Genomic DNA, 11702 nt, shown 5'->3' on the forward strand with positions numbered 1-11702 from the left:
AATTATCCAGCATTAAAAAAAATAAATTCCATGACCCCAAAATGATAAATATAGATGGTTCGAAGGGTCTTGCTTTAGATAGGTTCCCGACATTAAAAAAAAAAAAAAATTAAAAAATTAAAAAAGAAAAAAAGAAGAAAAAAAGGTAAATATAGATGTAGCACGAATCGAAATCCAATCCTGTATCAAGAATTTGCCACATGAAAGGAAAAGAGAAGAAAAAGTTTGAAGAAGAAATAGAAGAACAGTGTCATGAGATTTAGCTTTCTACCATCAAGCCATAGACAATAATTTCCAGACAAGCTAAATTTATTTAAAAGAGAAGAGGATATCAGGGAGCGGAAACAGAATTCCCCTAAAGGTTGTTCGAACTGAATCAAAAATAAAACCGAAATGGAAATGACAGAATTACAACTTCTTGTAAAGTGCAATATCAAAATATGATACATGGATAGGGGGCACTGAGACAGGGTATCATAGCCATTTACTCTAAGATCCATACCTATCATAATAATTTGAGATCCTTGATGGGTTTCCTGTGAAATACAAAATGGATCTGTCAGGACTTGATTCGGGAGCAATGCGCATGCTTGAATGGAAACCAGCTGATCCAATCCGTCCAGTGTTACTACCATTTGCAGCACTTGTTCCATACTGCCCAGCAAATGAGGTCATACCTGCACTGCCCATTCCATAGTGTTCAGCAGTCGAGTTCACCAACAATCCATAACGTCCAGTTGGTGAGCTCCGGTGTTCGATAACGGAGCCAGAATGCAGAAAACCATATCGACTAGCTGATACACTTGCAATAGGGGGCTCAGGAGAGGAACGTGACAAACTATACATTCCAGCTGATGGTGCTAAGTAGTGCACATCCTGACCAGTGACTGAGCTTTCTGGATGATGATGATGATGAGCTGGTTGCCTGGTGTGGATGGTGGAAGTGACACCAACTGGAACATTTGGGATAGGTGCTGCTGTAGCCGTTCCATAGAACTCAGCACCTTGGCTCACTAAGAAGCCTGCTGGCTGATGATAAGATGGCTGTACCAAATGGTTTGAGAAACCTTCATTTTCAGATGCATGCAATGCATCCCTCCGAGGATGCTTCTTTCTGTTCTGTTGATTCGACTGAGCTTGCCACTTAGGGGAAGTACGTTTATTTGCACCCCATTGTTGCACCTGGTCCTTTGGGCCTGAGGCTGTTGCGGTAACCTCTCTCTCAATGCTGGGCTTTCTCAGCTGCAAAGCTTTTTCTTTTCTACTCTTTCTCAGCTGCTGGATGCGGTTTCTGAGGTTATCGGGAGAGTATTGGGATCCAAGGTTGTAATCATTAACACATTTTATTACAGCCTTTATTGCAGCTATTTCTTTACCTGTTGCCTCATCCTGTGAGTAGGTTAATGAAAGATACTTACAAAAAAAAAGTTTAATGAAAGATAGTATGAGAAAAACAACTATGATCGCAGTCATTAAAGGAAATTGTGATAAAGAAAAAGAAGGGGCAAATGTACCTGCGCTTTAAGAGTTTTTTTTCCCCTGCAGCCCATCCTTGCAAACTTCTTGGTATCCTTCAAATGGGCTTTAAGCAGTGGTACAGGAGGGAATTCATCAACCAGTTCGAATGCATGAATAAATCTGACAGCATCAAGTCGCTTATTCTGTGAAATGAGTTTTTGAATAAAATCTGGGACATGTAGACAGAATTGCAGGCTTTCCATTAGATATCAGGAAACAGAATATGAAAAAGCAACAAAATAATCAAAATTGCTTGATTAAAAATCTGGGAACAAAACCTTGATAGGTGCATCTGGAGACCACAATAGCAGCGGGAAAAGACTAGTAAGAGACAAAAATTTGAACCATAAAGCAAACTGTAACAATAGCTTCTACATGTAGAAGTACAGATATTCACAGCAGCAAGAGCAAACTCACAGTATTCTCTTTGGAAAAGAGAACCCACTTGCTAAAAGTAACGTACATATAAAACAATCAAGTGATACCATGAGGCAATTACAACCTGAAGCGATACCCAGGTCCCTCATAAACTAGGAGAAACATTGAAAGTGAGCCTGTGCTCCCGGGACTTTGATCCTGGACACCCGGTGCCAGTCAAACAAAAACATTAAAAATGATATAAGAGCCACGCAACTACTTTTTCTAAATCTAGATAAAGAACGCAATGTCCAAAAGTACATAATAAAAAAAAAAAAAAATTGAATAAGTATCCGAATCGCAAGCACTAAGACACAGCAAGTCATCCAGCATTGAAAGATGCCGTTTAGGTAAGAGACTATCACTGCAACAATTCTTAAGCACCAAAAGATACAAGATGAATGTCTCATGCTCACTGCCAAGAATTAATGCAAGCTTCGGTACACGGGGTCTCATCAAATATGGGACTCACCAATCACCGTCATGGAAGAACTTCCTTAAGGTAAAAGCATCAACTCGGTAGAATATTACATGCATGTTCAAATAAAAGCATTCAAACTAATCAACCGGACTTGAGAGATGGTCAAGCTTCAGGCAGTTCTAAGGCCACTGATTTACCTCTTCAAAAAGCACTAGAATATCAAATAAATTGAAATAATAGCAACCGAAAAACTCTAAAGTATATAGTCATGATAATTTCTAGTTAAAAAAACAAGAATTTTTCTGAAACTCACCAGAGGCATCATCAGCAAAACCAAGAGCCCGAAACAACTCAGTAGCCTGCTTACGCTGTTTAACACTATCAAAAAGCTTCAAAACCTCGTCGCCATCAAACTCACTCACTAGCCCAAAGGCACCCAAAAGCAATAGAAAACCATAAACCTCCAACGAACTATTCGCTGCGAATCTTATATTTGCCTTCCACTCAAGGGCTAGTTTCACAGCTTCTTCTCTCACGTCTGCTTTAATCAGTGGTCTCACTCTCATCAACTCCTCCAACAATAGCACACAATTCTTCCTTCTGGTAGAAACCTCAATATTCATATCCCCCTTCTTTAACTCTGGTAAATAAAACCATTTCATTGCCTCCAACACTAGCTTTCCAGAATCCACCGAAAGCTTGAGCGCATTACATATATCATTGCGCAACGATGCGAGATCTTTTAAATGCTCATTCACGTACAATAACAACTCTTTCCCATCATATATCGGAATGCCATTAAAAGAGGCATTTTCAGGCCAAGATTCTTCCTTTTTTTTTCGGTTTTGAAGGGTTGTCACTTGGGTTTCTTTTGACTTCGTTTCTGATTTAAGGGCAGGAATCGACTCGGTTTCGTTAGAATCGAATTGGGATAGAATGGGTGGAACCAATTGGGTCTCTTTAGAAGTAAATTGGATCTCTTTGCATTTGTCCTGGGATTGAAGAGTCGGAGTGAATTGGGTATCTGCAGAATCGAGTTTGACATCTAGTGATTTGGCTTGAGATTGGAGGCCTGAAGCGGTTTGGTTCTGGTTGGATTGGAGTTGTTGGAGTTTGGCTTCGATTGAGTCGTGGATGGAGTTGAAGTGGTCCTCCAGATCCTGCCATTGAAGGGTGAAGTTGGCAACCGCAGCGGCGTGGGTTTTAAGGAGGTTGAATGCTTTGCGGAGGTTCGGTTTCTTCAAATCTGCCGGTTGAACGTCTGCAGAGACTTCCCCCAACGGCGATGACATTTCGGTGACAGAAAGCCCTCGAAACGGAATGGGAAAGGTACGTATCTCAAATCAATTCTCGATCGACCTTTCGATTTTGCCCTTCGAGGAATACAAAGACGGGAGAAGAACCATAAGCGTTCTACACTGATACGTTATATCTTTATTAACAGTAAAAATATTGATTTATAATCCAATATTTAAAATCTTTTTAATTTATATATTTTATTTTATAAAATATAAAATTTTCTATTACATTAAAAGATAAAAACTAATTGTAAACTTATTTTCCAACATATTTTACAGGTGATTTAAGTATATTCTTGACATTTTAACTTATTTTATGATTATACAGAACTCGTAAATAATTCAAATTAAAAGAAAATTCATTATGAAAAATGAATTGTATAAATTTTAAATAAATAAAATCCACACAAATCTTTTGTAAAAAAGTAGATTCCACTTTAAAAGTGTAAAAAAAAAATATATATTTTTTTAGGACTTTTTTACCAAAAGTATATGCGAGACTTGTCTATTTAAAATTTATACTCAACATTACTCTCAAATTTTGTTCGAATCTTGAGCTATTATATGTCTATGATCAATTCATTTAATTTGGAATAAGTTCATTAGTTGCTTAATTGATTTATTTTTTTAATTAACACAATATCATTATTAATTAAAAGGGGAAAGTAAACTTTCTACCCCATAATTAACATGTGTTTTGTAGTGTGCACCATAAACAAGCAAAACTAAGGCATTACAACCTCAAACTACCCAAAAAAAAAAAAAAAAAAGTTAAAATATTAAAAACATTTATCCATCAAGATTGTGTCAGGATCAATCGATATGCTATTTGCCTACTGGCGATAGTTGGGATATAGCTATTTGAAGGCTATAATATGAGTTTTGATAGATTAATAAATACTCTTGAGGACTCAAGTAATGGAATGGATTCTTGAACTTAGAAGCACATAAATGAGAGGTTTTCGCTAAATCTGCTATGACTCTCATCGTTATAATTTTTTTATTTTTCTCATATATTGAATTCTACACTGCCCATTAAGGATCTGTATTATTTTGCAAGTTATTGCAGAGAAAAATTATTTGTATAAGTTTCAAATAGACAAATTACGCGCAAAGCTTTATAAAAAGGTAGACCCTGCTTTAAAAAACTGTAAAAAAACTATTATTTTTTAGTTGGATCCACTTTTTTTTACAAATGGCCTCTGTGTAACTTGTCCATAACCCGTTGAAGTTTGTTAAACTTATTTCTAGCTCCAAGTCAATTATTGCTCTCAATTTGCTTCGAAAATGGTGGTAAGATGAAGGTTACAAGGTTCTGATGAAATGGTTTTTCCCACCCATTGGCAAGCTTAAGATAATCTTGGATGGGGCATCTAAGGGGAATCTGGGTTCTGCTAGTTGTGGAAGGCTGATTCAATCTCATTCTGGCTCTTCCCTTCTATGGGTTTTGTTGTTTCTTGGGCGAAGGAACAAATACATATGCTGAGTTTTAGGCTTATAGCATTGAAATTTGGTCTACTGCTCTTTGTTATCAGCTAAAAGGGGAGGATCTGGTGGTGGACTGGCTGTAAATTGAAAGAAAAAGAAAATGGAACTCAAGCGCCATAGAGATCTTAGCATTTTGTGGGATGACATTTTGGAGCATTGTTCTCAAGTGTCTCACGAGAGTTCTCATGTTTATAGGGAAGGGAATGGTTTGACTGATGGACCGGCTAATATTGATGCTACTGCTACAACTGCTGCTTATTATTCAATTTCCCAAACTTCCTCAGCATTTGAAGGGAAATTTCGTGCTTCATGTATCTGGTTTTCTTTCTTTTCGACAATAGAGAGAGCTTTACTCAATTGTCGTCCCTAGTTTGAGCTTTAAGTTCTCCATAATCTTGGTCTAGAACCTTTTCTACACAAGTTAATCAGATTTCATATTGACGTTTGACGTGTTCCACCTACTAAGAATCAGAACCAACCGGATCAGGCAACTTCACCTTTCATCTCCACTGTTATAGTTTCGCATGTATTCACCCTACAAGACTACGGAGAATGATAAGATAGAACATATATCTAGCATAACACAACTCGTTCACCTAATTCTTTTGGATGTTCTAATTGCTCCTTTGATAGGTTAGCCAAACTTGTTTTTTTTTTTTTTTTTTTAATGTCGTGAACCTCTCCATGGCATAGAAGTAAACACCGAACCCATAGATTAGACCACACCCTCAAAAGTTTCTTTCACAAAACTGGTTAAATTGCTAACTTCTCAAAAATTTTCATATACAAAATTGGTTAAATCACTAACTTTTCACTAGAGTATAGCCCCAAATGATTATTTGAACGCATGAGGCGTTGAGATAAGTTAGCCAATCTAGATAACCTTTGCAGCCTCGAAAGCATACGGCCAAAACGAAAGGCCAAAATCAAGATAGCTTTTGATAGGCATGCATGTGAGACCATAGCGTATGGCCCAATAATGAAGTAGAAATCCTGTGTCTCGAACATCGGACTGCAACATGCCTGATTATATCGAATTTTTGAAGAAATTCTACCGGCGGGTCTGGGCATGCTAAATAAAAGATATTGGTAAAATGGTAAAACCTTGGCATAGTCATTTGAGAGAGAGAGAGAGAGAGAGAGAGAGAGAGAGAGAGAGAGAAGCAAGGTAGCACCCAATTTATGATCACAAAAGCAGACACCCAAAACAAAGTTGAAAAAGGTTCGTCGTTTATTTAAGAGTTTAGCTCGAGTCCTTCACAAGCATACGAGCAGTACGTATGTTCTGCATGAGCGGGATTGGGAGGAGCAGTTCATCCTTGGAGACCAATAATACCTTCACAAAATACCGAGAGATGACATTAACATCATATGAACAGAAGGTGAAACCAAATTAAAGAAACTAGGAAAAACCAGTGTCCATTTTTTCAAAGATCAAAATAGACACAAAACGCTATATTTTCAGCCACGGAGAGGGAGGGAGAAAGAGCATCAGATACAACTCGAAATCTTTTTCTTTTCAAAAGGATATTTCCCACCTACCTGGTAGGGCGCACCTAGAAACGATCAACCATAAAATTCTACTCGCGTACCATTATCATCAATTATGTGATTGGCCTAGTCTCTAGAAATACTAAAGAGTATAATCTAAGCTAATATGGCAAATTTACATACCACAAGCTAATCGGCCACCAGCATTTCCAGTGCTTTTGCTAAGTTCATGTCCCCCTGGATATAGAAACAATGACTGAAAAGATTAAGTACATGATAACGGTTATCAGTTATGGCAGGTCTGCCATGTGCACAAGAAAATTGTTTTCAACCATTGAGAGCGGATAACATTTACAAAAGTATTTAAAAAATATTTTTTATAAGTATTCAATAAATATAGAGTGCTAGCAAGTAAAATCACGAAAAATAATAATCAATCAGTGAAACATACAGCCCCAGTCTACATGTACTGCTAGGAAGATACCTACTGCACCTTTTGGAGCACAGTCAAAAGCATCAAGGAAAATCGGAAAACTTCAATTACCAATAATTTCAGTATTGGAAAATCAGTTCCTTAAATAGATCATTAAGGGGTGGCTATGACCAGCTGCTGCCGCTTTGGAAACAAGCAATGCTTTCCAATACAATGCTCTTTTTGACATAAGTGTCAAGAATTAGAGCGCCAGTGTTATTGCCAAATATGACAAACTTAAAAGGAGATATCAAAATGCCACATTTCTAAATTTACTATACATCTAGAGCTTTAGCTTTAAGGGCCGACCTTTACCCCACAAGAAAGGAAAAGCCCTTACTCTCACTTCTTGTTTACTAGAGGACAACACGATAACCTCTTGCTTCTTGTTCACTCTAGGACGACACAATTCATGAAATTCCATGGACACAAATCGTGACTAGAGAGGAATTTGTCAAAAAGTTACCCTTGCCAAGATCATCTGGATCTGCATGGACAACAATGGCCCTTCCAATAATGGAATTTGGTCCAGAAAGCGGAATCTGCAAATATCTAAAGTGCATGAGTAAATAGGAACCAAAGAAATAAACAGTATGCAGAGTATGAAACACACCTGCTTGTCAGTTATTTCGATTTTGGCTGCGCCTGTATGACAAGAGTCGTGTTGAGAGTGTTAGTGAGTAACAAGTGTCATTACATTCTCTCTCAAGCCTTTGTACAAGTCAACTAACAGAAACAAAAACATAAATAGTATAACATAAATAGTGAACAGGTTGAAGACTGTAGAAACAAAGCAACACGTACCATCTGCACCAGCAGTGATATTTCCCAGATCACCAGCATGACGGTTCTCATCCACTGGAGCACCATGCTCTTTGCCAGCAGGGTTGAAATGTGGTCCTACAAGCAGGTAGATTAAAAAAATGTAAAGACAAAAGGTAATGTATGTGGAACAAAGTGGGGTTTACTTGGATTTCCCCTGGATGCTTTACATTCAAAGAAATCAGCATTATATCTTAGAGCTATACCAGTTGACATGCAACCATTTGTCGTGTCCCCAAGTGCATGAACATGGAAGCCATGGAGACCAGGCCTAAGGCCAGAAACATTTCCAGTTACTTTAGTAGAGCCTGAAAATTTCGGAACAAAAATGATTAGTTTAAATAGGAAAATAGCAATCTACATACCCTGAATGATCAGACAGGATATTGAAGTTACCATCAGCTTCTTGCGTGAAGTGAATAGTACCCTTGACACCCTCACTGTTTCCAAGAACAGCCACAGCCTTCACCATTGTTCTATGTGATCTAAATGAGACAGACTGTCAGGGCAATGTAATGTAACATAAGACGACCCTAAAAGGGAAATAAGAGGGAAAACTAGATTTAGAAAGAAAATACAACTAATAAAAATGTTAATCTAGAACGATAAAAAAGCTGAATTGCTCAAAGTATGCTTGGGTTATGGTAATTGGATTCATAAACCCTATTCGATTACATTCAGGTAACCAAAAAGAAGGTTCGATTCCAAATTTGGGATAATCTAAATCTTGAATGTTCATTTATTTTTGGCAGGAAACCTATTCTGAAAAACAGAAAATTGAAATATATAATAGTAATTTCAGTCTCTAGTTTGAAGCTGGCAAACAGGTTTCTAGCACATATCCAGAAACAGAATCCTCTTGGTTTAAGATAAGCATAACAACCAAAAATATGAAATGAGCGGAAAAGCATAAAAAATAGCTAGACTATTCCTAAGCAAAAACATTTAACTTAGCTTATATGAACATATGGTCTATTTGAGGTAAGTATTTATTTATTTATTTTTTCCAGCAATAGAACGCAAAATATATGTTATATATGGGTTGCTTTATTCACTATTTCACTCCAATTTTTTTAATTACATCCACATTCCAACAAAAGAGTAAAACAAAAGAACCATACAAAACCGAAGCAAGAATAAAGAGAATGAAAAATTCTGCCATCATCCCTACATCACACATGATTTTTTTTTTCTATTTATTTTTTTCCCCTTAACAAATATGTGATATAAGGATGAGGAGGAAAATAAATCAATTATTTTAGAAAAAATAAAACAAAAATAATAAAAATAAATAAATTTAAAATTTAAAATAAAATAAAAATAGGTATAGTGTCTGGAATGATTAGCAGCAATCTTAGAGAGAATAGAAGGGATGAATCAACTCACAGGTATAAAAAACTCACCTAATCAAGAGACGATGCTATATCTATGAAAAAGGATCAAAATTCACAAACTTAAGCACATACTCCAATAAAACTTCCTCAAAAGCCAAATTGACGAAACAAGAACAGTGATATAAACAAGAGAAAGAAGTAGATCTTCGAGATCAAAAGAAAATACAGCTAAATTCCGGAAAGGAGAAATTTTAAAGAATCGGATTAAAATAAACAAAACCCAGATCGTTAAAGAACAACCTAAACCAAAGAAGGGAAAAACCCGGAGTTAAAAAAAGACAGAGAGCGAGAAGAGTTTCAGTGCTCACCCCAGAACACCCCTCAAGAGAGCTTAGCTGAGAGATAGATTGAAGTGAGAATCTGAAATCAAGCGGAGCTGCTGCCTCGACCGCTTATAATTATAGGGATCAGCGTGAGTGTCGAAAAATAGATGGGCAAGTGAGTAGACACGCTGACTCGCTGAGCCGGTTGCGTTTATTCTAGGTTGTTCCTCCAACTGCCCACTTTTGGACGGGTTTGACCAGTTGGTACGTGGCACTTCTGAGAGTGATCTACCTCGACTGCATCTTAAATGGGCTGGGCTCACTTCTTTGTCGTCTCAGATTTATTATGGGCTACCCACTTAAAAGATTGAACAAAAATATAAAAAGTGTTTCCATTTTGTTTTGTTTTTTTTTTTTTCTTTCGCTCAAAAGTTTTTTTACAGTCTCGTTTAATTATACAGTTTAAATAAAATAAAATAAAATATTTTATTAAAAATTAAATAAAATATTATTACAATATAATTTTTTAATATTAATTTTATTTTAATATTTAAAAAAGTTAAATTATTTATTATATTTTGTATGAAAATTTAAAAAAGTTGTAATAATAAGATGAGATAATTTAAGTTTAGGTAAACAAACCTAAATTTCATTTCTTCCATTTTAGGCAATAAATGTCTTCTGTATTATTATATCTATATAAAAAATATTTTAGTCACAAAAGAATATTATAAAAGTAAATCCACAAATTAAAGTGGCTTAATGTGATACGTTATATTGTAAAGTTACTGTTATTATAAAGTAGATCTAATGAATTCTATAAAATCACGTCAGTTTGTGAATTTATTTTATAAAGTGACCTATACCGTTAAAAGAAAAAAAATTGTTAATAAATGGATGGAAACTAATATCATCAGATAAACCGTTGTTTTATAATTAGATGATGTCTATAAAAGTTGATATCATGGTCAAGACTCATGACCAACTTTTTCCAATATATTTAGTTCTTTCAATATTAAAACTAAGGAAGAAGAGGGATGAACTCTTCCCTTTCAAGCCTCATTTTACCATTTTTATGGGGAACCCAAGAAATAAAAGCACCACACGGCCATCGGTCTCATAAATGGCTCTCCTGATACCCATCTCCAACCGATAAATGCCTTGTGAGCTTTCATGTGTCTTTGCCTCATCATACTCCCCCCATCTCAAGGAATGCATGAGTGATCTTGATCTTGTGCATGTCTTTAATATTTGAGGCAAAGCCAAAATCAATCTATTTCCACCTATTCAACTATGTTGTATTTCCCCATAAAATACAAGCACCACACGGCCATCGGTCTCATAAATGGCTCTCCTGATACCGCTCTCCTGATACCCATCTCCAACCGATAAATGCCTTGTGAGCTTTCATGTGTCTTTGCCTCATCATACTCCCCCCATCACAAGGAATGCATGAGTGATCTTGATCTTGTGCATGTCTTTAATATTTGCGGCAAAGCCAAAATCAATCTTTTTCCACCTATTCAACTATGTTCTTTCTTTCCCTAACTAATCATTCATGAAAAAACTCAATAATCAAAATCACCAATACTAACCATTGCAGTGCTCCATCTGCGTTGTGACTTTGAAACTGCAGCCCACATCCCAGCAATCTTCCTTTTAGGCAGTTCCCTCCTTGTCTTTGTAAAGGAATACGAGCCCAATCAAATTTATTTAGTCCATTGCCCTTTTTCAGTTTTAGAAAATTTCTGTTCTAAAATGAGCTTTTGTTGAGAACCTCACCTCGCCCTTTCTTCCATTATTGATTTAAATTAAGGTATTTATGATTGAGAAAACACAGTTGTGCTGCAATCGTCCCTTGTTAATCTAAATTTAGCCATGAAGCTGAGATAGGAATAAGTCAAATCTCTCGACCTGGACAAGGATGGCATGACTCGGTAAAGAGATGGATTTAAATCATTGCATTGTGATCCAGCATCACAGCACAGCTGGGTTGCTCCACATTTATATATATTATATATATTTATATATATAATACAAGGAGAGGTGCTATATCTATAAATATGTTTTATAAAAGCAAACTTACAAACTGATGTAGTTCAAAAAGAGACATCAGAT

The 11702-nt window shown here is 36.2% G+C and overlaps 2 protein-coding genes across 4 annotated transcripts; both read right to left on the bottom strand.

Moving 5' to 3' along the window:
- Nucleotides 1-291: 291 nt before the first annotated feature.
- On the bottom strand, nt 292-3796 carry LOC122315662 (FRIGIDA-like protein 3). Its single transcript, XM_043131722.1, has 3 exons — nt 2670-3796; nt 1515-1687; nt 292-1389 (listed from the first exon to the last, which is right to left on the bottom strand). The coding sequence occupies exons 1-3, from the start codon at nt 3646-3648 to the stop codon at nt 490-492; spliced, it is 2052 nt and encodes a 683-aa protein (XP_042987656.1). The 5' UTR covers nt 3649-3796; the 3' UTR covers nt 292-489.
- Nucleotides 3797-6300: 2504 nt separating this feature from the next.
- LOC122315665 (superoxide dismutase [Cu-Zn] 4A) lies at nt 6301-9786 on the bottom strand. Of its 3 annotated transcripts, none has more exons than XM_043131725.1 (8): nt 9630-9786; nt 8324-8412; nt 8134-8235; nt 7910-8005; nt 7719-7750; nt 7572-7647; nt 6817-6870; nt 6301-6478 (listed from the first exon to the last, which is right to left on the bottom strand). In XM_043131725.1, exons 2-8 carry the CDS (start codon nt 8397-8399, stop codon nt 6456-6458), a joined length of 459 nt encoding a protein of 152 aa, XP_042987659.1. In that variant the 5' UTR covers nt 8400-8412; nt 9630-9786; the 3' UTR covers nt 6301-6455. The 3 variants fall into 3 exon arrangements, with proteins under 3 accessions (XP_042987659.1, XP_042987660.1, XP_042987661.1); XM_043131726.1 differs by having other exon boundaries at nt 8324-8460; nt 9630-9775; XM_043131727.1 differs by having other exon boundaries at nt 8324-8426; nt 9630-9769.
- Nucleotides 9787-11702: the final 1916 nt, after the last annotated feature.

The sequence above is a fragment of the Carya illinoinensis genome, chromosome 7 (genome assembly GCF_018687715.1).
Source record: "Carya illinoinensis cultivar Pawnee chromosome 7, C.illinoinensisPawnee_v1, whole genome shotgun sequence".
Taxonomy (NCBI): Eukaryota; Viridiplantae; Streptophyta; class Magnoliopsida; order Fagales; family Juglandaceae; genus Carya; species Carya illinoinensis.